Below are 27,780 nucleotides of genomic sequence, written 5' to 3'. Positions count from 1 at the left end.
GATACCTTTATGGAATTACGGAAGGCCACAGTGGTGCCCCTGGTGGACATGGAAGAGCAATAGAGGGAACCAGGATTCTAGGAAGCCCTGATTTGAAAGGGTGTTAATGGTAGTGATGCAGTCACCCTGGATGTTGAAGGAAGCTTGGAGCGGAGACTAAGAGTGGAGTCCAGAAGAATTACTAAGCAGGGAACTTTTGCATTAGTCCAGGCCAAGTATTTTCAGTAGTTTTAAAATCATTTACCTAGGATTTTTTTTCATTATATTGTGTCTTTTTATGGAAAATCATCCATCACTAATGCATCTATATGAGATTGTGTATCATTCATTTCTATAGTACTGTTTATCCTATTAACTTTCTTCCAAGTGGAGAAATTCCATTCTTATTTCCAATTTTATTGATTAATATTATCAAAGTTTTAATCTTATGGTTATTTTTAAAAAGAAACGCAACATTTAGGTTGATTTTTCTCCCTTTTTAAGATATTTTAAATTTTTATTCAAATTATTTGTTTTCTCATGAGATTATTTAATAATATACTGATGATTATTATGTGTCAGGAAAAGTGCTAAGGACTTTGTGAGGTTGGTATTTTATACATTTTACATATGAAGCTCTGGTTTGAAATGATAATAGACCACTTAAGGTCAGATAATGAGTGATTGAATCAGAATATGAACCCGGGGCTGTAACCTGTAAGGCTGGCCACCAAATATTTTTTTCATGAATTATAAAATATTTTTTAAAAAACTCAAAACCAACAACTACCTCAGCTTATGAATTTATCTTTGATCGCTGTAATTATATTGATGTGCAGTATTTGGTTGTTTTGTTTTGACTTAATTATTAATTTATAAGAACATTGTTTTATTTTTTAAAGTTAAAAATTTGGTGCACTGTAATTATACATAATAGTGGGATTCATTTGTACATGCATATAACATAATTTGGTCAATTTCATTGCCCAGTACCTCTCCTTTCCCTCAAGAGCATTGTTTTAAATTTTTAAACATTGGATGTAAAATTTATTTTGGAGCCTAGTGTGCAAAAAGTTATGGTCTTTTAAATTTTTGTTTTTCACCTAGTGCTGGGGATAAAACCCAGGACCTTAATATAGGCTAAGCATGGGCTGCATCACAGAGCTATGCTCCCAGTTTGAAGTGTATTCTAATGTTCATAAGAAGCATTCTTCATAAGTCAAAAAGAATATTCCAGTTTGTGGAATATGGAGCTCAGAATGTCGTAAGGCTTCTCATCAGTAACATTGTGCTTTTATGCTTGAGAACCTGTCTTGGAGACTGGTTGTAAATTAGTAGTTACTGAATTATAACTTCCTATTGCTGCTAAACTGTTTTTCTGATTTTCCTCTTAGTTTTGATAATTTTTTTTAATTAGTTGTTGGTGGCCCTTTATTTATTTTTTTATGTGGTGCTGAGAATCGAACCCAGTGCCTCACACATGCTAGGCAAGCGCTCTACCACTGAGCCACAACCCCAGCCCCTAGTTTTGATAATTTTGGCTTGATGAATTTTAAAAAATTTGTTTTAATTAGTTATACATGACAGCAGAATGCATTTTGATTCATTGTACACAAATGAAACACAACTGTTCATTTCTCAGTACACAATGTAGAGTTGTACCATATGTGCAGTCATACATGTACCTAGTGCAGTGATATCCATCTCATTCCACCATTGGCTTGATAAATTTTGATGCAAAAGTTTAACATCTTTATTAGTAATTATAGTCTATTGTATGTTTTTTTTTTTTTGTTGTTAGAAGAAGGGCTTGAAAACTTCTGGAGCTGGGGTTGTGGCTCAGTGGTAGAGCTCTTGCCTAGCATGTGTGAGGCACTTGGTTCAATCCTCAGCACCACACAAATCAATAAAGGTCCATCCACAAGTAAAAAATACTGGAAGTGCAATCTAATAGCTGAAGTACCTGTTATATTTCATGCATGATGCTAGACTCTGACATATTTTCCTTTAATCTTCACAATAGCCTGTGAAATATTATCACCGGAGTTCTACAAATGGGAAAAAATGAACCCGAAATTAATATTTATAGCTTAAACTAGTGGATGTTTATGTAGCTATTATCTCAGTTTGTTTTAACAAAATAAATTATATAGTTTAGGCATTCTTATTATTCCTGTTTTATAGATTAAAAAAATGACTTAGAGAGGATAAGTAATTTGCCTTGGCACATGACTAACAATGAACTTTATAAATATGAGATAATTTCAGAATTAAACTGGTTTCTGCCAGATAATGCTTCTATGCAATGGTTAAACATGTTTATTCTTTAGCTTATGTATGAAAATTCAGTACATAAAAGGCCAATGAATGATGTAAGTAGAGGATAAAAGAATGACTGTAAAAGCAGTAATATAATTATTCTTGCACATTGTTTTGATTGTAGATGGTAGTCTCTTTTTTTTTTTTAATATACTTTTAGTTGTAGATGAACATACGCTATCTTTATTTTTATGTGGTGTCAGGGTCAAACCCTGTGCTTCACACATGGGAGGCAAATGCTTTACAATTGGGCTACAGCCCCAGCCTGATGGTAGTATCTTGATGCATATTTTCCTGTTCTTATTTTCTTTTTTTTTAAAGAGAGAGAGAGAGAGAGAGAATTTTTCATATTTATTTTTTAGTTTTCGGCGGACACAACATCTTTGTTTGTATGTGGTGTTGAGGATCGAACCCAGGCCACACGCATGCCAGGCGAGCGCGCTACCGCTTGAGCCACATCCCCAGCCCCTCCTGTTCTTATTTTCAAGTGTAACTATTTGGTCAGATTTTTAGAGTATGTGCAGTCATGTACTGATAATAATACCTTTTATAAATTACAGAACCAGTGTAATATTTGGTGTGCTTATTATTATTATGAAAAAATTTTTTTAGTTGTAGGTGGACCCAATATCTTTATTTATTTTATGTAGTGTTGAGGATCAAACCCAATGCCTCATGCGTGTAAGGCAAGTGCTGTACCACTGAGCTGTAACCCCAGCCTGTGTGCTTATTATTATATTGTTATTAATAAACAAAGGATATAGATATCGAACATAATGTCTTTTAATTGATGAAAGTAGAATTAATTTTACTGTAGTTTATTGACTTTTCAGTTGTGAAATTTTAGGTCTATAGTATTAATTTCATTTTGCATGTTAGACTTAACCAGGATATTATGCAAGGTAACTGGTAATTTGTGGATAAATTGGGTAAAAGAGAAATAAAAGTTTTCTCTTTCTATTAATATAGTATTAGTGTACATTTCCTATTAAAGAAACATTTTTATTTAGAATTCTACTGTACGGTTAGCTTTGTATATTCACACTCATCAGAATAGCTAAAAATTAAAGCCTGATCATACCCATTGTTGGCAAGGATATGGAACAACTGGAACTCTTATATACTATTGGTAGGAGTATGAAATAGTGAATTTACTTTGGAAAACTTTGGGAATGTGTACTGAAGCTGAGCATGTGCATACTCCATGACTAAAGGTTTTTTTGTGTTTATATACAACAAAAATATGTGTATATATATATGCATCAAAAGTATGTGTCTGGGAATGTTCATATCAGCATTATTCACAATAGCCTAAACCTGGAAATAATTGAATTTTTACGATAGAGGAAACTATAAATAGTAGTATTTTCGTATTAGAGCAATGAAAGTGAACTACTATGAGCAACAATGTGGATGACTCTCAAATATAATGTAGAGAGAAAAAAAAATCCAGACAAGAAGTTCATCTTACAATGATTTTGTTCCACTCATCTTTTGCTGTGACAAATACTTGAAAAGAACAACTTAAAGGAGGGGAGGTTTACTTGGGGTGCCAGTCCATAAATAGTTGTCTCCTTTCCTCTGGGTCCAGGGTGAAACAGCTCATCATGGTGGAAAGGCCCAGCAGAGGAAAGCTGCTCAGCTCATGAGGGAGTCAGGAAGAAGAGAGAGGGGAGTGGGGAAGGGGCCTTAGGGAAGATGAACCTTTCCGGGACTTGCCCCAGTATCCCATCTCCTCTAGCCATATCCACCAGCCTACATTAACCACCTAGTTAGTCCACTCAAATTAGCATGAACTGATTAGGTTATAGCTCTCACAATCTGATCATTTCACCTCTAAGTATTCCTGCATTAACAGGAGCTTTTGAGGAGACATCTTATAAACAAACCATAATAGATTCCATTTTTGCAAAATTGAAAGTGATTATAGAATTCAGGGAAGTGATACCTTAAGGAGGAGGACCTAGTGACTTGGAGGAGTAAAGAGTTACAGGGCTGGTGTTTATATAGATGTGTTTATTTTGTATTTTAGGTATATAATTCAGTTAAGTTTATATTAACCATCAAACTGAATGAATAATAAGGAAAAATGATTAAATAAGGTCAAAACACTGTATACCCTAGACCTAGCAATTATGTAAGTTTACTGACAGAGTTTAACTGTTCTCTATTTGGACAGGTAAAGAATTAGTTCAGCTGGTTTCTCAATTTTTCTGAGTTTTATAGATGATTCCAGACAATGTATAAGCAAATTTAGGAAATTCATCAATATTTAAAGTGATAATATTGCTAGAAGAAAATTAAGTAATTAATCTATTTAAAATTCCAAATAAGTTTATCATAAAAAAGAAAGTATAATTATGGACATGATTGTCACCATCAGTAATAATTTTCCATAGAGTCCTTTTAGGAATCAGTCTAAATTAGAAGGTTAGAAGAGGGAGTTTTCCTTTAGCCTTATCCCTCCTGATTTCTCTTGTATACAGGTGGTAAGTTTGGATGAAGTGTGAATAGCAATTCAAGTTTCAAAGTTCCTGTATGTTATCATCATGTCTTATACTGTAGCTTAACTCGTGCTCAAATATCAATGTTTGAAAAAGTTTAGAAATTGGACCCTGGAATCATATCTTGATTGTGCCACTCCCTGGTTTAGTATCCTTGTACAAGTAAATTTACTTCCCTGAAGCTTCATCTCTAAGATAGGAATGATAATACCACTTCATTGGTTGTTGTGAGATCTTAAAGGACTATATAGTAGTATGCACAAGTGCAGAATGCATTAGAAAAACAACTTGATAAATGTTAGCTAATATGATTTTTATCATTCTTTTAATAAGCATTGATTATATGTTTGTTTTTATTTTTATACATATTTACTTGCTTTATTATTGCTCTAGATTTCTTTGAACTTTTGTTGTCACTTGTGAACATCCTACAGCTTTCATTCATGCTTGCTTTGAGAATAGGGCACAAATTTCAGAAATGATAGAGAATAGTGTGGACCTGACCTTCCAGAATAGTTATCTTAAACTTGAGTCTTTGGTGAGGCTTTTAAAAAATATATTATTTCTCAGTGCCCAGTGTTTTACCTCTCTTAGCACATAATCCCTTCATTCAAGTGAGATCTAAGGCCAATTGTCATCAGTGTCTCAGTACCTTTCTTTCCTCCCACAGGAATTATTGATGTGTCAAATCCTATTTCTGCTCTCTTCTCCATGTAAAAGAGAAGAAACTTGTTATTTCTTACTTAAAATGTTGTGTTAGTTGATAATCAAAATATAGTAAAAATGCTTTAGTATTTTGTCAGACTCCCTCTGTAATCCAGATCCTGCTCTTATGAATTCTTACCACTCTTGCCTCAGTCAGATGTGATGTGCCATGTTCTTTTCATCTTCTGTACCTTCTTGTAACTGATTGTCTGCTTGGGATTCTTCTAATCTTTAGGACTCAGTTTTCCTATCACTTCCTCCCTGAAGTGCTCCTTGATCAGGCAGACCAGTACAATCTAGATCTTAAATTTCTCTTTTTGTAATATCAAGGCATGTTGCAAAACTGGTGTCTTGACTCCCTTTCTGGGATGTCAAGTTAATATCCCTTAAAAGAACAAAGTAGCTACTGTTTACTAAAATAATATCTGAGAAATGTATTTGTTTTTAAGATATGATCAATAACTTCAGTTCCTCTGTCTCTATTTTAGGTAATGGAACTGCTGGTCCATCTGAATAAGCGTATAAAAAGCCGCCCCAAAATACAGCTCCCAGTGGAGACACTACTGGTTCAATACCAGGACCCTGCTGCAGTTTCCTTTGTCACAGTGAGTGCTGTTTGGAGTTTTCTTTCATAATATTTATCATATGTCACCAGTATATTGGCAAGCTTAGAATTTTACTGTAGGCCACTTCTAAGTAAAATATGGGATATTTTTCTTTAAATGACACACTGAGTGCTGATCCAAAGGAAATACTGCTTTAAAAGAAATGGCAGGAACAAGGTAATGACCATTTGCTTGGGGCAAAGAATTGTTGGTGAAATGACTTGTCAGGTATATTGATACATAAAAGAATGATTTCACATATAGAATCTAAAAAAGTTGATTTTATTGAGGGTAGAATAATGGTTACTAGAGGCTGGGAGAGTAGGTGGGGAAGAGGGAAGGGGAAGTGATGGATCACTGGGTACAAAATTTCAGTTGGAGGGCTGGGGATGTGGCTCAAGCGGTAGCGCGCTCGCTTGGCATGCGTGTGGCCCGGGTTCGATTCTCAGTACCACATACAAACAAAAGATGTGTCTGCCGAAAAATAAAAAATAAATATTAAAAAATTCTCTCTTCTCTCTCTCTCGCTTTAAAAAAAAATTTCAGTTAGAGCAGAAGAAGTTCTGTTGTGCTTGTTGCACTAGCATGCCTGTTGACATCAGTAATGTACTGTGCATTTGAAAAGGGTAGAAGAGAGGATTTTGAAGGTTTCACTATAAAGAAATAGTAAATGTTTGAGGACATAGATATATTTAATCTGATATAAACATACAGTGTATACATTATTTAAACATCATGGTACTCCATTGAATCTTAATCTGACATCAGGAGTTGCAGAACTTTCGGAGCCACTTAATGGTCTAGACATCTTGCCTGTGCCTGTTGTGGACATATCATTCCATTACATATGTCCCTTTCTTTAAGCAAATGGAAACACTGTGTCAATAAACCTGTCAAATAAGAAGGTATTTAAAGCTTGTTCATTTTAATGAAGAACCTTTATAAAAGCAAATCTTTATGTGTAAATATAGATATGTATCTAGGAATTTGCTTCAAATATGGCTTTTGCATGGATTATAGAGATAAAAACCTGCCCTCCTCTTCCCCTGGTTGATCATCCATTGTGAAGTTATTGGAGTGAGGAACCATGGAGTGCTGTAGTATCCTAACATTGTAGAAATTGACCATTTGGGAATTATAGCCTGGGATTTGTTAACACATGTTCTCCTAGCTTATAAGAATTAATGCAACAAACTGGGAGATCTGATGCTAATGTATGTATGTAGGTTTAGTTAGGTTAAATGATTGTAGTTTTTCTTCTTAGTGATAAGTAATTACATGCATGAGTGGCTTAGATTAAGTCATCTTCCTCACATGAAGCCCACCTTAAGGTGAGCAGTTTGAATACATTGGATTGAAATTTCTCCTCAGGTATAGTAGTTGGTCAAGCTTTAATAAATCTGGAGAAAGGATGATTAAAGTTTGTGGTTTTTTTTTTTTTTTTTGTAAACCCATAACTCTCTTTCAGCATGTGTTTTTGTTGAAATCATATTGTCTTCACTCTCACTTGCTTTTCTCTTCTTGCATTAGAATTTTACTATAATTTATGTGAAGATGGGCTATCCTCGCCTACCAGTGGAAAAGCAATGTGAATTGGCCCCTACGCTTCTTACTGCCATGGAGGGGAAGCCTCAGCCACAGCAGGATAGGTATGATTTCCTCAGTTATTTTATTTCCCACCTATAAGAATTAATAACAGCTTTTTAAATATAGGTTCATATTTGGTTTCACTCGGCAAATGGCAAGCTTGAGCTCTTTCAGCTGACGAATAGTTGCATTTTCTGTGGTACCTTACAGTTATTGTTTTACTATTATAAAATTTCTTAATGTGAACATTGAAAAAATGTGCAGGACTAATATATTTTTGTCAGTTGTTTTTAAGCAGTTAATTTTATGTGATGGTAAAAATTAGAGTTAAAAATCCTTCTCATCAAAACATTTTTATCTTGCCAGGCACAGTGGTGCATACTTGTAATCCTAGCGACTTGGAAGGCTGAGGCAGGAGGATCACAAGTTCAAGGCCAGCCTCAGCAACTTAGCAGGGCCCTAATGCAACTTAGCGAGACCCTGTCTCAAAAAATAAAAAGGAATAAGTCTGTGGCTCAATGGTTAAGCCCCCACTGGGTTAAATTTCTGGTACCAAAAAAAGAAAGGAGGGGGCTGGAGTCATGGCTCAGTGGTAGAGTGCTTGCCTGTCATGCACAGAGTCCTGGATTCAGTCCCCACCATTGCAACAATAACAATTTTAAGTTCACATTTATTTATTTGTTTTCATACTTTTGACAGTGTTGGAAATTGAACCCAGGAATAATTTATGAGCATATTCAATATTTCAATAAAAACTTTATTGAAAGAATGTGTTGTAATTAAGCTTTATCTAAGATTTAATGTAAATTCTGTTCTGATAATTTCATGTATTAACATTACAATTACTTTATGTACATTCTTTCCACATGCTTTAGCGCTGAGCCAAATTGGCGAAATACCAGTTACCACTCAGTGTACTGAGTTTTCAGTAAGAAAGAAATCAAGGCCAGTTCCTAGATTAGGACTTTATACATTAGTATGTTGAAAATGAGTGACTCTAGCTGCAACCACCAATTTCTGTCATGTGATTTTTGTTTCATCTGTTATTTGCTTGTATTACAACCTTATTTTTTAAGTAGTTGCAATAAATATAATTGTTTTTTCAGCTTAATGCATCTTTTAATACCAACCCTTTTTCACATGAAATACCCTGTTGAATCATCAAAATCAGCTTCTCCGTTTAATCTTGCTGAGAAACCAAAGACTGTGCAGTTGCTTTTGGACTTCATGCTAGATGTCCTTCTGATGCCTTATGGGTGAGTTAAAAAATAATAATGAAACTAAGCAACTAAGCAGCCCATTCTTGATTCCATTTAACATGTGGAAATTAAGTGCTGTTTTAAGTGATCCAGCTCTCACTTGTAAATTGATACATATCAGATTTTTTTTTTTTGCTCTTGTCCCAACCTTTTATAAACTCTAACTCCACTACTTATTGACCTTATGAATGCTGAGCTGCTGTCGTGATTTCAGATTCAAAATGTTCAAGCTAAAATTGCATTTTCCCCATAAAAATCTTTCTACTTTTTATGTTATTTTGGTGCTATGATGATTTTTCTAGCCATCTTAATATAGAATTATAAATCATCTTCATCTTTTCTTTTCCTTCTTGCTACAGTATCAGTTCCATAATACCTCCTTACTCCTTAATATTGTAGAACCATTTTCACTGCTATCATTTTGTTTTGGCTTTTTTCATTTCTTGTCACAGTTTCTTTCTTGTCAGCCACTCTTCTTAAAACCTCTCTACACTGATAGAAGTTAGAAGATAGAAGCAGATAGAAGTGCATTAGTTTTGTTTCCCCATAACATTAACTACCTACCTATATGACCACTTTGTGTTGTTATTATATTTTTAGTATTTAGTAGAATGGAAGCTGTTTTGTATTTAAGTTTTTTTTTTTTTTTTTTAACCTGACTTTTGATCCTGACCTGGTATCAGGTTGTGGGCTGTTGCTAGCTTGTCTATTTTGTTATTGCTCCTTGCCCCTCTGCCTTGTAGAAATTGTGAATTCTTTTTAAATTAATTTTTAAATTGATTCTTTTTAGTTACATATTACATTAGGATATATTTTGACATAATCACAAAAGCATGGAATAAAATTTGCTCTAATTCAGTCCCCAGTCTTTACCCTTGCACTCCCTCCCCCTTGCTCATCGCCCTCTACTGATCTTTCCACAATTTATTAAATACACACACACACACACACAAACACATTTTTTTTTAAATTAGTATCTTGGATATACTTGATGTTGGTTTCATTGTGCTGTATTCATGTATGTACATATGAAATTTTTGTCAGATTCATTCCACTGTTCTCTTTTTCTTCCTTTCTTGCCTTCATTTACTGATTTTTCCTCTGTTGATGAGAGATTCTCTCACTCTCCCCCTCCCTTATTCTCTGATACCTTACACATATCATAGAAAATATTTAACCTTTGGCTTTTTGGGACTGGCTTATTTCACCTAGCATGCTAGTCTTCCAGTTCTGGTCATTTCCTAGTAAATGTCATATTTTCTTTATGGTTAATACTCCCCTGTGTGTGTGTGTTTGTGTGTGTGTATCACTTTTTTTTTCCCATTTATCTTTTAAGGGCACCTAGGTTGGTTCTAATAGCTTGACTGTTGTGAATTGTGCTGCTGTGAACATTGATGTGGCTATGTCAATGTAGTATGATGATTTTAAATCCTTTGTATGTATACTGAATCGCATAGTTTCCGTTCTGAGTTTTTTGAGGACTTTCCATACTGCTTTCCTGAGTGGTTGCACTAATTTGCAGTCCCACCAACAGTGCGTGAATGAATCTTTTTCTACACTTTCTTGCCAAGATTTATTATTACTTGTAGTCTTGATAATTGTCACTTTGACTGGAGTTAGATGAAATTTCATGTAGTTTTGATTTGCAGTCCCCTAATTGCTATCATGATTCTTACCTCATCACAAGTATTATATGTGGTAAGCTTGGCATGGCTGCATATCATGGGTCCCTCAATCCAGAGATTCTGTCTGATTCCTTTCCTCTTCAATTTTGTCTTCTTTTGCTCCTTTACTTTGTTAGCTTGATTTTTCTGGGTCTTCAAACACTCCATGTTTATTCTCTCAATTTCTGTCATATCATTTCTCTGTGGTTTCTTTGTGTCTGATAATATATATGATAAATGATATGTGATAAATAAATGATAATATATATGATAAATGCTCTTCAACATGTTGTGTTGTCATTGTCTTGTCTTGTTCTATATGGCAGGGACTCAGTCTTGTCCCTTTTTCTATTCCTCAGGCTTGTGCTTAGAATTTGATGATTTGCAGAGTGTTATATGTTCAGTACTTACTGATTGATTTACTTAATGCCACAAGTCTTGCTAGGACCTAGAAATAAACGAAAGCCTCCTTTTGTATTTGTTCAATAAGGAGGCATCCAGAATTGACAGATGATGATGGCTTTGGTATATAAACCTTGAAATCCAAATATAAGTTAGGAACATGATTTATCAAAGCTAGTGATTCCTCACATTTTCTTACTGATGAGAACTTGCCTCATATATATAAAATACTAAAGTGATTCCCTAGTAGATTTAAAAAGTAGATGAATTTAGGAATTGAAGTGAATATGTCCTATAAGTAATGTGAAGTAATTTAGAGTTGAAGGACTTGAATTAATATTTATACCAATATTTTATGTTGTACTTGAGGAATACTCGTTTAATTGGATCAAAATGAATTTATCAGAATTTATTTCTACTCTTTATAAACTAGAAAGAAATAGGATGATAAATTAATATTAAGAACATGTAAAATGCTTTAAACATATAATGGACAAGTATATTTTTTAAATGATTTTTCCTCCTTGAACCACCTGCTTTCTTTTTCTTTCTTTTTTTTTTTTTTGCTTTTGGAGTCTTAGGTGATTATATAGTAGGGGTTTGGAGTTTTTTGTAGGTATATAAATCATTCAGGGAGAATTGAAAGGTGAATTTACAACTTAGCAGAAATGAGAAATGTGTGTGTAAAATTACTCTCTATTTGGCCTCTGCCCACCACCAAGAAACCTGTGTCTCTATTTGTCAACTAAAATCTCAAAAGGCTTGAATCCATAGTGACTCACAGAACAATAATAGATTAAGAGTGAGCAAAATATTTTTATTGTTGATAACTGCTGTAGTTAATTTATAATCAGGTTGAATGAAGTACTCTTCTTGTTAATTTGCTGAAAATGTAGATACCTTTTCTTAGATACCAATAAAAGTATGATAAATTTTTTATTTCAGATGTTTATTCTTCTAGAAACATGGGAGGACAGTATATGATTGAATGTCATATATGTGGATAGATGTATATATATATATATATATACACACACAAATGCATGTGTTTTTATAGAGCATTAAAGTTTTATTTCCTTTCCAGATATGTGTTAAATGAATCCCAGAGTCGCCAAAATTCATCTTCAGCACAGGGTTCTTCTTCAAACAGTGGGGGAGGTTCTGGAATTCCACAGCCTCCCCCAGGAATGAGCTTTTATGCAGCTAAACGAGTTATTGGTGATAACCCATGGACACCTGAACAGTTGGAGCAGGTATCACACACTGCTCATCATGGGACTTGACCTTGTACACTTGCCCCTATGAAGTTCATGGAAGCATGTGTGACATAATTCCAGTATATTCAGGCTCTCTAATGAAATATGTTTGAAAGGAGCAATTGTGTAATGTGTTCTTTTCATCATGTCAGTTATTTGTTAAAGCCTGGGAAAGGGAGGAGTGGGAAATGCTTTTAAATTTTTCTTACATTGTTCACATATTTCAAGAATCAAGCACAGCCTATTTATAAATTGAGTATACTTAATTTCTGTCACTTTAGTTTATAATTATAGGCTTAATAATTATCTAGCTCCTTTGGTGCAGTTAAAGTGCAGTTTATCTTATCTTATTCAGCTTTTTAGGATGTACATTTTGTGTAAAGTGAGGAACTCCTGTGCTTCACAAGTGACAATGTGGGGGAAAAGCATGACTCCCTTTTATATTTCTTCCTGGGAATTTAAAAATTGGCATTAAGAATTTTATTCTGGATTTAAACAGGACACAGATGTTCTCTGAGCAGCTTTTAAAAATGACTGGTGCTCTACAGAGAAGGTGCCTCACTGTGTCTGTGTCATCAGGCACCTCAGGGAAGAACAGATGAGATCAGTATGTAATTATTTTGGAATTCAAGCAACATGGGTTAGTCTTCTAATCCTTCCTTTATTTCTCCATGGCAGTCTCAATGATTTGATCCTTTTCTTTTTGGGAATGTAAGTGACCATTTATCAAAACAGTGTTCCCAGGAGAGGGAAAAAGAGGCAAGTGGGGCGTTCTTGAAACTAGCAAATTCATAGAATGTTTCATTCAGTGAGGATTATAATTGATTAGATTTACTTTATGTTTTATACACATCTCTCTTTTTTTTCTTTGTTTTTTTTTTTTGTATCCTTAAACCCCCATGTAAGGTAAATAGTAACAGAAGCTACACTTTACTAGTATGATATGTGACAGGCACTATACTACTTTGAATACATTATCTCATTTAATCCTCACAGCAACCCAATGAGTTATAGAAATTATTATTTCCAATTCTAAAAGGCAATAAGTTTTTGAGATTCACTAAGGTCTCACTTGTGTTACTAGGCTTCGAATCTATGTCTAGGCGTTACAACTACAAATTCTGGAGAGTAGTTTTTAATGTTCACTTGTAATCTTAATGCTGGTCATTAAGAATTAAAAGAGCTTTTGTAAATGCATTTTTGTCAATTTCACATCCTACTGTTGAAATAGTTTTAATATTTTCTTCTAATTTTTAAATACCTTTTGTTTTTTCTAAATAAAACAGCTTTTAAGCTGGGTGCAGTGGCATGGGCCTGTAATCCCAGAGACCCAGGAAGTTGAGGCAGGAGGATCTCAAGTTCGAGGCCAGCCTCAACAATTTAGCAAGACACTGTCTCAAAATAAAAACTGAAAAGGGGTATGGATGTAGCTAAGTGGTAAAGTGCCCCTGGGTTCAATTCCAAGTACCACAACAAAACAATCCCCTCTTGCAACCTACCAGCTATTATTTTTGTAATTTTAAAGTTAGAAGTCTAATGAGTAAAAAATCATATAGGTTTGGGATGTTGCTCAGTGGTGGAATACCTAGCATGCATAGGACTCTGGGTCCTTCTTCCCTTTTTTTAATCCTCCGGATTTGCTTTTTCCATAGCAAAAAGGAAAAAAAAATGTATAAAGGAAAGTTAAAAATTATTTGAAATCTTGCCACCCTAGTTTGTCATTCATCTACAGCTTGTTCTCTGTGTTTGTATATAAATAGTTTTACACAATACATGTTTACTCACCATTCACATAATATTTATAGTTTTCTTTTATCATTTTATGGTGTTCAGGTTAAAAAAAAGTCCATCCTTTTGAATATTTCTATAGAATGTAATTACATGTAATATTTTTTAACTAGTCTCCCATTCATGTACATCTGTGTCATTTTCAGTTTTCTTAAACACGTTTTTATATTTTTGTGTACTCAACTTTCATAGATTTTTTTTAATGACTTATGTAAAATGAGTCTTTTTTAGCTCTTGTTATAAGTTGTGTTTAGTAGAGGAGTGAAGGCATCATTTTATGATTTTTTTTACATCATTTTAAATGTAGCTTTTCTTGTTTAATAAGTGTAAATTTACCAATCCCAATCACTTATATATGAGCTATTATGTAATTATTTTTTTAAAAATGAAGGGATATGACTTAGTGGCAGAGTGCTTGCCTAGCGCATGTGAGGCACTGGATTTGACCTTCAGCACCACATAAAGATAAATGAATAAAATAAAGGCATGCTATCCATCTTAAAAAAAAATGAAGATGAAGTTTTACTTTTCATGCATTTTAATCCTGGAGTTATTTTGTAGTGAAATTTATAGCTCCTTCACATTGCATGTAGTTCTAAGCAGTTCCTTTCTTTAGTCTGTGTTTCATTTCAGTCATTCAATTTGATTGAATACTGTCTGGGTTTTTAGTATCTAAAAATATAGAGGACAAAATTTGTATGTTAACAGTAGAGTGGAGTTCTATAGAATGTGAGTTGTTTAGTACTCTTTGAACTATTATAAAAATTCATGGAGCGCTTTATTCTTAATGTACTACCCTCTTACCTGGAGGCCCCAGAAGTGGACTTTAAAGCTTCATCATTCTAGGGAGGCTGCATAACCTCAAGTGAAGCTGTGTATCATAATAGTTTTGTAGTCAAATAGACTTTGATTTGAATCTTGCCTTCATTACTGTGTGTCTTGATCTCTTTTGTCTTGCCTCAGTTTTCTTACCTGAAAAGTATATAGAGTAGCATCTATCTCATAGATTGGGAGGGTTAAATGAAATCATGAATATATATGATTTAGTACAGTCCCTGGCACATTATAAACCTAAATAGGAGCTCCTACTATTGTTACTATTAATCCTTGGTTTGTGACCACACTGATAGTTAAACATTGTTTTTAGTGGGTGTAATTTGTTTCCCTGACCACGATTTCTTCTTCCCTTCATTTATCTACAGTGCAAATTGGGCATTGTGAAATTCATAGAAGCTGAACAGGTGCCTGAACTTGAAGCTGTTCTCCACCTGGTGGTTGCTTCTAGTGACACACGTCACAGTGTGGCAACAGCGGCAGACCTCGAATTGAAAAGCAAGCAAAGGTAACTAAACTTTTCAAAATTGAAAGGACCAAATTTCAAAAAATTTTACACATATTTGTTCTTTTAAGTTGTTAAGGAATGCAGTATTTAATTTAGGATATTATGAAGTTTACTATTAAGTAAAGTTTATTGAAGAGCAGAATTCTGAGTAAGACAAAAAAGAAAGCTGTTTAGAGATAGAATTTAAGCTGGAGTAGGTTAGGAATGTCATGAAATAGGACTTTTAGCTAGGTTAAGATCAAAAGGAATTTTAAGACATGTTAGATGCAAGAAGTGATTTTTTTTTTTCTGTTTTCTGGTTTAACAGTTGGGTTATTTTTAATAAAGAACATGTATATTATGGCTATACATTGAAAATAATGTTCATGAAAAGAGTTGCTGAATAGATCCTAATTTACACAGGAGCAGATACAAAAAGTAACTAGACTAGTAGGAAATTTTTGGTATAAGAAATAAAATCAAGACAGAATAAAAGGAATTGTGAAAATTATCCTCATTGGTTAACTATTACCAAGTGTTTCTTTGTTTTGTAAAAAAATGTTTAAATCTGAAATATTATAGAAGGGAAATAATGGTCGGGCTCAAGGATTAATTAGTAGCAGTTAGCTGAGAAAAGATGTAGGTGAATCATGCCTAAGCTAGAATTGTAGAACATCTTTGCTAATAGTAGATTGTGAATAGCTGAGAAGAAGCAGATTGATAAATTGTGAAATAAGAGGTGGATCAGAAAAGTAGTTGAAGCAGCATAATAAATTGTGTTTGCACAAATAAGGTATACCAATAAGGTAAATAAAATAAGGCAAATAAGGCAAAACCAATGTGAGAAGGTAGAGAGAAGATGGTGTGGTAAAACTTGACCCAGGCAAGTGAGAGGAAGATTTGCACTATTGCTAGATTTTTTTAAATGATTGGGTGAAGTCTGCTGTGGAATAGGGGTGGTGGTGGTAATCTTCATACATCATAATTCATGTTTTTGTGGAGCACAGGTAGGAATAAGTCTTCATGACAAACGGCAACATGATTGCTCTGTAGAGTTAGGTGCTGAAGCTGCAAATGTGTACTGATAGGTAAGGGAGAAAGGAGTGCTGGGAATCAAATGATGCAATATTAGAGAAATATGGTGGCTTACAAGCTTCCCAGGGTGTGACTTCAATGGGAAATTTTTTTTTTCACTTTTGATTTTTTTGATTCTTTTCTGTAGTTAAACAGAAAAGAATTTTTTCCTTGTCCCAGGGCTTTTGAACAAGTGTAGTGCATAGTCTTCTAGGTTGAGCTGCTCTATGACATTGGCTTTTAAGAGGTAATCTACAAGAATACACTCTACTCTTCTTGTGTGGTACCAGATTGGGCTATTAAATGCAATAATCTGTTGAATGAAGGTGGGATAAGTGATCTATATTTCTTCTAAGCTATCTTTGATAAGAGAGTCTCTCCATTTCCTCTCTTCTACAGTGTTGATTGTCATTTTATTTGTATGTTTGTAACATTTTCCTTTGGTAACAAGTGTTGGGGTTATAGTTTTTAAAAAATTATTGAAATGGGAAGAAAAATAATTTTAATACCTTATATCAAAACCTTTCATAGCTTAATTGACTGGAATAATCCTGCCATCATTAATAAAATGTACAAGGTATACCTTGGAGATATACCACTGAAGACAAAAGAGGTAGGTTGATTGATTTATTCTCCCATCAACATAAAAAGCATTTTGTTGACATGATTTCTTTGTGTTTTCTTCTAGTTACTTTGGTTTAAGCTAAATCTATATTAAATACTAGTTTAAGCCATCCTAGTCTAGGTGAAATCTCCTAGTAACTTAGTTTAAGATCTGGTGTTTTTTTTTTTTTTTTTAATATATATTTTTTAGTTGTAGATGGACACCTTTATTTTGTTTATTTTTAATTTTTATTTTGTTTGTTTATTTTTATGTGGTGCTGAGGATCGGACCCAGTGCCTCACACATGCTAGATGAACACTCTACCACTGAGCCACAGCCCCAGCCCCATCTGGTGTTTTTAATGTAGACATATCAATAATCATGATGCATTGTCTAGTTTAGGGATCAGCAAACTTTTTCTGTTACTTTGCAGACCTTACATAAGGCTACTTACCTCTTGTAACATGAAAGAAGCAGTCTGATACATGTAACTGAATGAGCATGGTTGTGTTCCAATAAAACACTTGGATACTGACATTTGAATATCATATAGTATTCATGTATTATAAAACTTTATGCTTTTTTAAAAAAACTATTTAAAACATAAAAGTGATTCTTGAGTCATAGGCAATTATCAAAATAAATGATGTGCCAGATTTGGCTTATGTGCTTGCTCACCCCTGGCCTAGAATCTAGAACAAAAGATGGGTTCTTCTGCAGTTTTAAGGTAAGATTTTAGCTTAATGACATAAGTTTATACCACGTTTAAAAGTGTTGCAAATCCAAACCTAGACATACAAGGTTGATTTGTTTGCTTTCTTACTTCGACCACTGAGCCACATTCCCAGCCCTATTTTGTATTTTATTTAGAGACAGGGTCTCACTGAGTTGCTTAGCACCTTGCTTTTGCTGAGGCCGGCTTTGAATTCGCGATCCTCCTGCCTCAGACTCCGAGTTGCTGGGAATTCAGGTGTGCACCATCACACTCGGCTTTACTTTCTTGCTTTTTAAACCATAGCTAGTCGTTTTAAAAATCATGTTAGCTCTATTTAGATTAAATTGAATCTGGTGCAGCAGAACTATGAATTGAGACCCCTGAGTTCCAGCCCTGAATGGCTGCATGTGACATGTTGGGTAAAGTAGCTCATCATAGAACTTCTCTGGGCATCATGTTCCTTATGTAGGAAGATTAGATTACTGGTTCTCAGAGTGTACCATGGACTTTTGGGGTCACAGGGATTTTTAGGGGTTTTCAAAGACAAGAGATCGTTTGCTATATTTTTTTGTGTGTGATGATACAAATGATGGATGTATGTGCTGGGATCCTCCCATAAATCAAAGGAATACCATGTAACCAAACAACACTAGCAGCCATTCTGATCTTCACTGGTAAACACTGATGGTTAAAAAAAAAGGAAAGGAGAGAGAGAATAAAACTCAGTTTTACTTAAGAATATCCTGATGAAGCAGTAGAAATTGTTTTGCTTCTATAGTTATTGAGATAGGTATTTGGCAGATATTTTCTCTAAAAGGAAAAAAAAAAAAATGAAGTCCCTTCAAGGAAGGCAAATGATTTTTGGGGAATGATAAAAATTGAGCTTTCAAGGAAAAATTAGAATTATGGGAAACTTGAACTCACCACAATGACTTAGCTTATCAATACTTGGGGCTTTTTCCTGATGAAATTGGTGTAATATGAACATCTGATTTTTTGAGTGTGTGTCATATGATGAAACATTAGCTTAACTCAGTGAGTCAGTATATTCCAGATAACCAATGCTGTTAGAAAAATATACAGATGTAAGGGAGTTATTCAAAGTGCAAGATAGACCATGTAATTTATGATATGTAAAAGCTCACTGATTTGGCTTGAGCTCCAAATTAAAGCTAACTTTAAAAAAATTAAAAAAAATATATATTTTAGTTGTAGATGTACACAATATCTTTATTTAATTTATTTATTTTTATGTTGTGCTGAGGATCAAACCCAGTGCCTCACATGTGCAAGGTGAGCACTCTACCACTGAGCCAGAATCCTACCCCTAGAGCTAAGTTTTATTTATCAAGTTTTGGTACAGTGTCAAAAAATATCCATAATTACCTGAAGAGGTTAAAATAATCCCCACATTTCTCATTATATTCATGCAAGCTGGATCTTATTATATACTTCAACTAAAATAACCTATCACAGCAGACTAAGTGCAGAAGAATACATAAGAATCCATTTCTCTTCTAGTAAAATGGCTGTTGAAGATGTTTGCAAAAAGTGTAAACAGTGCTACTCCTTTGGTGTAGTGTTTTTGATAAAATAGCTATTTTTCTTAAAAAAGTTTTTTAAGAAAATATATAATGAGTTCATTAATGTTTCTGAGTAAATAAACATTTTAAAAAATTTTCGGTTTTAATATATAGTAAATGCTGACAGGTTATACTGATGGAAATAACACTTTTTTTTGAGTCGTTAGTATAAGATGATAAATGATTTTGAAATGCTGACTTATAATTATACATATTTCTTACAGGGAGCAGTTCTGAAGCCAGAGCTGAAAAGGGACCCAGTTAGTACTAGAGTCAAGTTAAAGATTGTCCCTCATCTCCTTCGCTCTAGACAAGCTGCTGAAACTTTCCCAGCTAACATTCAGGTAATTTATTTCTTTCAGAGCAAAATGTCCTCAGGTCTTTTTAATTAGAGAAAGAACTCTGTTAAGGGATATTCAAGAGGTACGTTGATATATAAAAAAGATTAATGAGACTCTATCTTTTTTTCCTATCTTAAACTTAGCTATAGAAATGATTTTTTAAAAACTTCAAAGTATATATTCTACATATGGTTTCCATTCATCCTAAATGTATGGTGACATTCCTCTTCAAACAGTGTGTGTGTATGTCTCTGTGTGTGTGTGTGTGTGTGTTTTCTCCAAAAATGGTACCATCAGAAATTCAAGTCACTAAAGTGAATGAACTTTATCATCCTTACCTGAAGCCTACATGAAGGCAATGGCCAATTCCTCCTGATTTTGTCTTCCTAATGTTTTCATCTTTCCTCTATACCTAATGCTAAAATGAATACAGACTCTTCTTTTTTTGGTTATTGCAGAATTCTTCTATCCTCTTCACTTTAGTTTGGTTCATTGTCAGTTTTTTCTGTTATCACCAGAGTTATCTTTGCAATTGGAAATCCTTGTTGGTGAAGTTTGCAGGTTCATTTACAAAAGACCTTGCTTTGGGGCTGGGGTTGTGCTCAGAGGTGGAGCACTCACCTACCATGCGTGAGGCACTAGGTTTGATCCTCAGTGCCACATAAAAATAAAATAAAGATATTGTGTCCACCCATAACTAAAAAAATAAAAAAAAAAAGACCTTGGGCTGGGGATGTGGCTCAAGCGGTAGCGTGCTCGCCTGGCTTGCGTGCGGCCCAGGTTCGATCCTCAGCACCACATACAAACAAAGATGTTGTGTCCGCCAAGAACTAAAAAATAAATATTGAAAATTCTCTCTCTCTCTCTCTCTCTCTCTCTCTCTCTCTCTCTCTCTATCTCTCTCTCTCTATCTCTCTCTCTCTCTCTCTCCCCCTCCCCCTCCCTCTCCCTCCCTCCCTCCCTCTCCCCCTCTCTCCCTCTCCTCTCTCACTCTCTCTTTAAAAAAAAAAAAAGACCTTGCCTTTTATTCAAATCATGACCAACTCAACATTGGAGATAGTTTGTGTTATATTTTTTCTATTCTAATTATTTGCTTTTTTAAAAAATTTTTTAATTGTGATAAAATACACACAAATTTTACCATCTTGATCATTTTAAGTATATAGTTCAGTGATATTAAATACATTTGTAATGTTGTATAATCATCACTGCCCATCTCTATAATTCGTCATCTTACAATACAGAAACTCTGCTCATTAAATAGTAACCCCTCATTCTAATTACCCTGTAGCCTCTGGCAACTACCGTTCTGCTTTTTGTCTCTATGAATTGATTGCTCTAGGTACCTTTTATAAGTGAAATCATACAGTATTTGTCTTTTCGTGATTAGCTTATTTTACTAGCATAATGTCCTTAAGGTTAATCCATGTTGTAACATGTATCAAGAATTCCTTTCTTGTAGGGCTGGGGATATAGCTCAGTTGGTAGAGTGCTTGCCTTGCATATACAAGACCCAGGCCCTGGGTTCAGTCCCCAGTACCACACACACACAAAATCTTCCTTGTTGAGGCTGAATATCCCATTTACTGGTCAATGGACACTTGGGTTGCCTCCATATTTTAACTTTCATGAATTATGCTGCCATGAACATTAATGTACAAATATCTCTTTGTAACCTTGTTTCAAATTGTTTTGCCTGTACACCCAATAATGATATTGCTGGATTATATGGTAGTTTTCATTTTTTGAGGAATTGCCATACTATTTTCCACATTGGCTGTACCATTTTACATTTCCACCTTCAGTACACAAGGGTTTCAATTTCTTCATATGCTCTTCAACACTTATATTCTAGTTTTTGGATAGTATCCTTCATATGTGTATGAGATGGTATTTCTTTGTAGTTTTCATGTACTTTTTGGTTGTGTGTGTGTGTGTGTGTGTGTGTATGTGGTCTTCTTTCGTCATTTTTTTTTTTCTTTTGATTTTGAGACAAGGTCTTGTTATGTTGCCAAAATTGTCCTCATCCCTGTGCTCAACTTATTTTTTTACCTCAGCCTCCCAAGTCTATTTTTGAAGTTTTTTTTTTTTGTTGTTGTTGTTCACTTTTGGAGTTCTTTTAATAACTCTGGATATTAATCCCATATCTGATATATTATTTGGAATTATTTTTATCCATTCTGTGAGTTGCCCTTTTTGTTTTCTTTTGGTATTTTCTTTGGATGCATGTAAGTTTAAATTTTTGTGTAGTTCAGTTTGTTATTTTTGTTGTTCTTGCCTGCCTTTAGTGTTATATTCAAAACATCATTGCTGTGAAGTTTTGTATTTTCTTCTGAGTTTTGTAGTTTTAGGTCTTACAGTTACATCTTTGATGCATTTGGTTTTTGTATGCGATGTTAAGAAAGCGTCTGGCTTCATTCTTTTGCACGTGGATATCCAGTTTTCCCAACACATTTTAATTTGTAATAATACCTACCTCAGAGCAGTGTTGTGAGGATTGATGGAAAGTTTAGAACACAGAGGCTAATACTCATTCAGTTATTAAATTCTCAGTAAATGGAAAGGTTAGAAGTTATTTCTCTTCTGGTCTCATATCTTGCCACCCTTTGCCTTGCACCTTATGCTCCAATAAAAGATGCTAGCTCCTTAAATCTGCTGTTTTCGTGGCTCTGTTTCCACTCAGGATGCTTCCTCTGCCTGGCATAGAGGCTGCCTTTGCCCTTTTAGCCTGGTAAACATCTACTCATATTTCAGTGTTTGCTCAAGTGTGCCACCTCCCGTCTGCCTCTCCTTCCATTCATTTCCAAGCTGAGCACTCTCTTGTCCTTTCTGTGCATAGTGGGCACAGACTTATGCCTAGCAGAAGGTACTTTAATATTTGCTAATTTCAGATATACTCTTCTGTGTCTCCATAACCATAAAATTGCCACAGAACTTCTTAGATTGCAGTTTCCAAGCACTATTTCCCAGGCAGTGCCTTGATAATTTTGGTTCAGAAAATATGGTTGCAGTAACAATATATTACAGTGTAAGCTGCTAGGATTTTGGGACAAAATATTCATCTTTCTGTAAGTTTATACTTTATTTCTACTTATTTTTATATGTTTTGAAAATAAGTATAGCTAACATCAAGCATTCCACAGACAAAAATCATTGTTTGTTGCTCATTAATGTTCTCCATTTTCTTATATTTTCATTTCTAATCAGAGAATCCTCCAAGATGACATTCAGAGGAATCTCCTCTTTCCTGATACACTTTTAAGTAGGCATGTGTTACCTCATGTTGATTTTGAACACATGACAGCACCAACCACAATTCTTCACTTGTGTGCAATTTAAATTTTATTTTTTCCCCGCAGAATGTTAATGTTCCAATTAACCCCTTTGCTTTTATTATCTATATAACATGACATTATCAGATTGTTCTTAAAAAATTTTTGTATCTCTGTTTATATTTGTCTTCTTTCATTTTGTGTGTGTGTGTGTGTGTGTGTGTGTATAAAAGAGAGACCTTTATTTCATAAGAGTTGGTGCTAAATTTCAAACATAGAGCAGTAGTTTTCTGGAATGTCCCAGTCAGTTGTTTTTTTTTTCAAAATTAGGTATGTATGACGGCAGAATGCATTTTGATTAATTGTACACAATTGCTGTACAACTTTACATTTCTATGTAGTGTCTCATTATGTGTGCAGTCATATGTGCACCTAGGGTAATGATGTCCATCTCATCCCACCATCTTTCTTACCCCTGTACCCCTTCCCCACCCCTTCCTCCCCTTTGCCCCATCAAAGTTCCTTTATTTTCCCCACACACTGCCTTATTATGGATCAGAATCCACTTATCAGAGACATTTGCCTTTGGTTTTTGGGATTGGCTTACTTTGCTTCGCATGATATTCTCTACCACCATTCATTTATCTCCACATGCCATGATTTTATTCCTTTTTGCATATATACCACATTTTCTTTATCCATTCATCTATTGAATGGCATCTAGGTTGCTTCCACAGTTTAGCTATTGTGAATTGAGCTGCTATAAACATTGATGTGGCTATGTTACTGTAGTATGCTGATTTTGAATCCTTTGGGTATAGACCAAGGAGTGGGATAGCTGGGTTAAATGATGGTTCCATTCCAAGTTTTCTAAGGAATCTCCATACTGCTTTCCAGATTCGTTACACCAATTTGCAGTCCCACCAGCAGTGAATGTGCCTTTTTCTTCACATCCTTGCTAATATTTATTGTTGTCTGTATTCTTAATAACTGCCATTCTGACTGGCGTGAGATGAAATCTTAGAGTGGTTTTGATTTGCATTTCTCTAACTAATAGAGATGTTGAACATTTTTTTATGTATTTGTTGATCGAATGTATAAAATCGGTATGCAACAAAATGAAACTAAACTCCTATCTCTCACCATGTGCAAAACTCAATTCAAAATGGATCAAGGACCTAGGAATTAGATCAGAGAGCCTGCGCCTAATAGAGAAAAAAGTAAGCCCAGATCTTCATCACATAGGATTAGGATCCAACTTGCTTAACGGGAGTCTTAAAGTGCAAGAAATAAGATCAAGAATTAATAAATGGGATAGATTCAAACTAAAAAGCTTCTTCTCAGCAAAAGAAACAAACAATGAGTTGAAGAGAGAGCCTATATTTTGGGAGCAAATGTTTGCCACACTCACATCAGAGCACTAATTTCCAGGATATATAAAGAACTTAAAAAACTTAATACCAAGTAACAAACTAACCCAATCAATAAACGGGCTAATGCAGCAGTCTGGCTGGGCACAGTTCACCAGCCACTTGTCAAGTAGATACGAACTTTATTTTTAGAACACACATGCTACACCACACTCAGAGCCCAACTGCTTCTGGAGAGCCTCTCAACCCCCCCACTCCTCCCGCTCTTGAGGCCGATTGGCTGGGTCGCGTAGGCGGAGCCAAAAGAGTCCCCCAATAAGCAGTTCCGTGGTCTGAAAGGTCGGGGAAACAGCCCAATGAGCATCACCGCAGAGGAGCCAATCAGCTGGCAGCTGGAAGTTTGCTGGGGCCCGCTTTGGCTGTGGCTCAACAGGCTAAGGAGCTGAACAGACACTTCTGAAGAAGATATACATTCGATCAACAAATATATGAAAAAATGTTCAACATCTCTTATCATTTAAAAAAAATAGTAATTTTTTAGTTGTAGTTGGACACAATACCTTTTTTTCACTTATTTATATTTGATGCTGAGGATTGAACCCAGGGTCTCGAATGTGCAAGGTGAGTGCTCTACCACTGAGCCACAACCCCAGCCCTCTGTATCATTTTTGGTGTAGTCTTAACTCCTCAATAAAACTGAGTGCCTTGATAGCAGTGCTTGCTTAAAAACAAAACAAAACAAACAAACAAACAAAAACAACAAAAAACCAAAAACCAAACTGTGTAGGTACCTAGTAATTTATAGACCCAGATACTCAGTGCAGATCTGTAGCCGCTGCCGCCATCATCATCATCATCATTATTTTGGAAGTAGGGATCAAAACCAGGGCTTTGGGAATGCAAGGCAGTCACTTTGCTACTGAGCTACATCCTAGCCCTGGAGCCCACATTATTGTTAAATAAGGTGGGCATTGGTAGTTTTAGGAACAGGGGTATTTTATGTGTAAGAATAATCTTTCCTACAAAAAGTATGAATTTGTTTTAGCCAGCTTTTTTTGCTTTTGCAACTAAAAGACCCTATGAGAACAATTGTAGAGGAGCAAAAATTTATTTTGGGTTTCAGAGGTCTTAATCCATAGGGAGCAGTCTTTTCCTTGGGGCTCAAGAACTCATCTATCTATTTATCTTTCTTTTTCTCTTTCTCTCTCTCTCTTTGTTTCTTTTTCCTTTGGCATTTTAGACACCTATTTCCTGACCAAAGACTTATAAAATGTTTTCTGTGAAGTTTTATTATAATTTGTTTTGAATGACTAGATGTAATTAAGAAACCTAATTCTCCCCAAATGATCTTGTCTGCTAGTGTTCCCTATGTTGTGTGGAATGGTGGGAGTGGTAACTTCTGCAGTGCGAGCTCAGAATTGTTTCTTAATGGTAGACCTACATGTTTTGCAGACTTCTGAGATCAACCTTAAGTCTCTCTTTGTTTCATCACAAGCTATTAAAAGAACTTCTAATTGGCTAAATTGGTCAGCTAATAGTGTTTATATTAAGTTAAGAACTGCATTAATATTGAAGAACAAGACATAAAATGTCTAATAGTGCATTCTGACTGTTTGAAAATAGTAAATTTTTATTTTTTTTAATTGATGTCCTTGACTTTGTCCCTTTTACATAGGTGGTATATGATGGACTTTTTGGTACAAATACAAATTCAAAGTTAAGAACATTATCCCTGCAATTTGTACATCACATTTGTATAACGTAAGTTCTTTGATCAATCAATCTATCTATCTATCTATCTATCTATCTATCTATCTATCTATCTATCTATCTGGGACCTGGGATTGAACTCAGGGACGCTTAACGACTGAGCCACATCCCCAGCCCTTTTTAATTTTATTTAGAATCTTAGGGCCTTGCTAAGTTGCTGGGGCTGGCTTTGAACTTGCAATCTTCCTGCCTCAGATTCCTGAGATGCTGAGATTACAGGCATGTGTCGCCATGCCTGGCTTGAACTATTTTAATTGTAAAGTTTTTAACTGCTGGAATGATCAAATGACTTAAGTGTACTTTTTTTTAAAACCCATCTTAACTAGAAAGAAATAATTTGTTTAATTTAAGAATTTTCAGATTTTAATAGATAATTTTATTTATTTCACTTGTCTCTAATTATTTTAAGTAATCATCTGAAAAGATATGCAATTCATATCTCTCTTTGTGTATGTGTGTTTTTTCAAAAGCTGTCCAGAAATCAAGATTAAGCCATTAGGTCCAATGCTTTTGAATGGCCTCACTAAACTAATCAATGAATATAAAGAAGTAAGTGCCTTAATTTTGAAATTTTACATTTTATTTTATAAAGGATTTTCTATGGTAAATCTTTCTAGTTTGTTTATAGAGTTAAGATTTGCTATCTATTATTCATTGTTTCTTAACATTTTTACTTGAAGTAGTGAAATTTCAGAAACTATTGCCATTTTCTGCTTTTTAGTTTTTTAAAGAACTAAGTGCTAAAATTGATACAAGTCTTGAGGGTTCATACCACTTCTTTAAATAAGATATTTTTAAATTAAATTCATTTTATGCTACTTCTGTGTACCATGCAAAAATGAAAAGGGTTAGTTTGTTAATTTTATGATTTATTTCCATATGGAAGTATTTGGCTTTTCTACTTTCACTAGGGAAGAGTTAATTTTTAGGGGCTGAGAGTTTATTGATTTGAAATTCTATCAAAACATGCATTCAGTAAATTTTTGATTCCTTAAGCTAAGTGGGATGAGGATACCTCGGATTAGATTTTTGAATCTTGTTTTTCCTGCTATATTTCTCTGTTTCTCTTACCATCTCCACTATTTCAGGAGAATTTGCTAAAAAAAAGGTAAGGTTTCAAGAACTCTAGTTAGCCTGTATTTCTTCAGTCTTACCTAAATATGAATGCATGTTTGCAGTAGTAGAGTGAGATCAAGATCTTGCTATTGAAAATTAGAATTGAATTTTAGTTTTGTTCTTTAGTGAATTACTTAAATTCTTAGGACCACTGTCCTTTTTTTTTTTAAAGAGAGAGTGAGAGAGGGGAGAGAGAGTGAGAGAGAGAGAGAATTTTTTTTTAACATTTATTTTTTAGTTCTTGGTGGACACAACATCTTTGTTGGTATGTGGTGCTGAGGATCGAACCCGGGCCGCACGCATGCCAGGCGAGCGCGCTACCGCTTGAGCCAAATCCCCAGCCCCAGGACCACTGTCCTTTATGAGAAAAATTCAAATAATAGTATTACCCCACTGGATTATTGTAAAGATAAAATGAGTCAACACATAAATTTTTCAGCACAGTGAAGCAATATTAACAAATATTATTGATGGAAAACTGTTCACTTGTCATGCAGCTGTGCCTGACTTCTAGCTTTTTCTCCTACTGAAAAATCCCTGTATGGT

General features: G+C 34.6%; 1 protein-coding gene across 7 annotated transcripts in view; it reads left to right on the top strand.

The window, feature by feature from the left end:
• Ecpas (Ecm29 proteasome adaptor and scaffold) overlaps positions 1-27,780 on the top strand; it is a 112,108-nt gene that overhangs the window by 35,459 nt on the left and 48,869 nt on the right. For 6 of the 7 annotated variants that reach the window (XM_078047946.1, XM_078047944.1, XM_078047947.1 and 3 more), the window contains 9 exons: positions 5,996-6,112; positions 7,643-7,761; positions 8,806-8,955; positions 12,109-12,277; positions 15,271-15,410; positions 16,995-17,076; positions 19,590-19,709; positions 26,024-26,109; positions 26,589-26,667. In XM_078047946.1, coding sequence (XP_077904072.1) covers positions 5,996-6,112; positions 7,643-7,761; positions 8,806-8,955; positions 12,109-12,277; positions 15,271-15,410; positions 16,995-17,076; positions 19,590-19,709; positions 26,024-26,109; positions 26,589-26,667 — 1,062 coding nt within the window. Of the gene's footprint in view, positions 1-5,995; positions 6,113-7,642; positions 7,762-8,805; positions 8,956-12,108; positions 12,278-15,270; positions 15,411-16,994; positions 17,077-19,589; positions 19,710-26,023; positions 26,110-26,588; positions 26,668-27,780 lie in introns of those variants that run through there. The other variant, XM_078047948.1, reaches the window with a different exon arrangement.

The sequence above is a fragment of the Ictidomys tridecemlineatus genome, chromosome 4 (genome assembly GCF_052094955.1).
Source record: "Ictidomys tridecemlineatus isolate mIctTri1 chromosome 4, mIctTri1.hap1, whole genome shotgun sequence".
NCBI classification, from domain to species: domain Eukaryota; kingdom Metazoa; phylum Chordata; class Mammalia; order Rodentia; family Sciuridae; genus Ictidomys; species Ictidomys tridecemlineatus.
The sequence above is the reverse complement of the archived record's forward strand: the minus strand, read 5'-3'. Positions and strand labels throughout refer to the sequence as shown.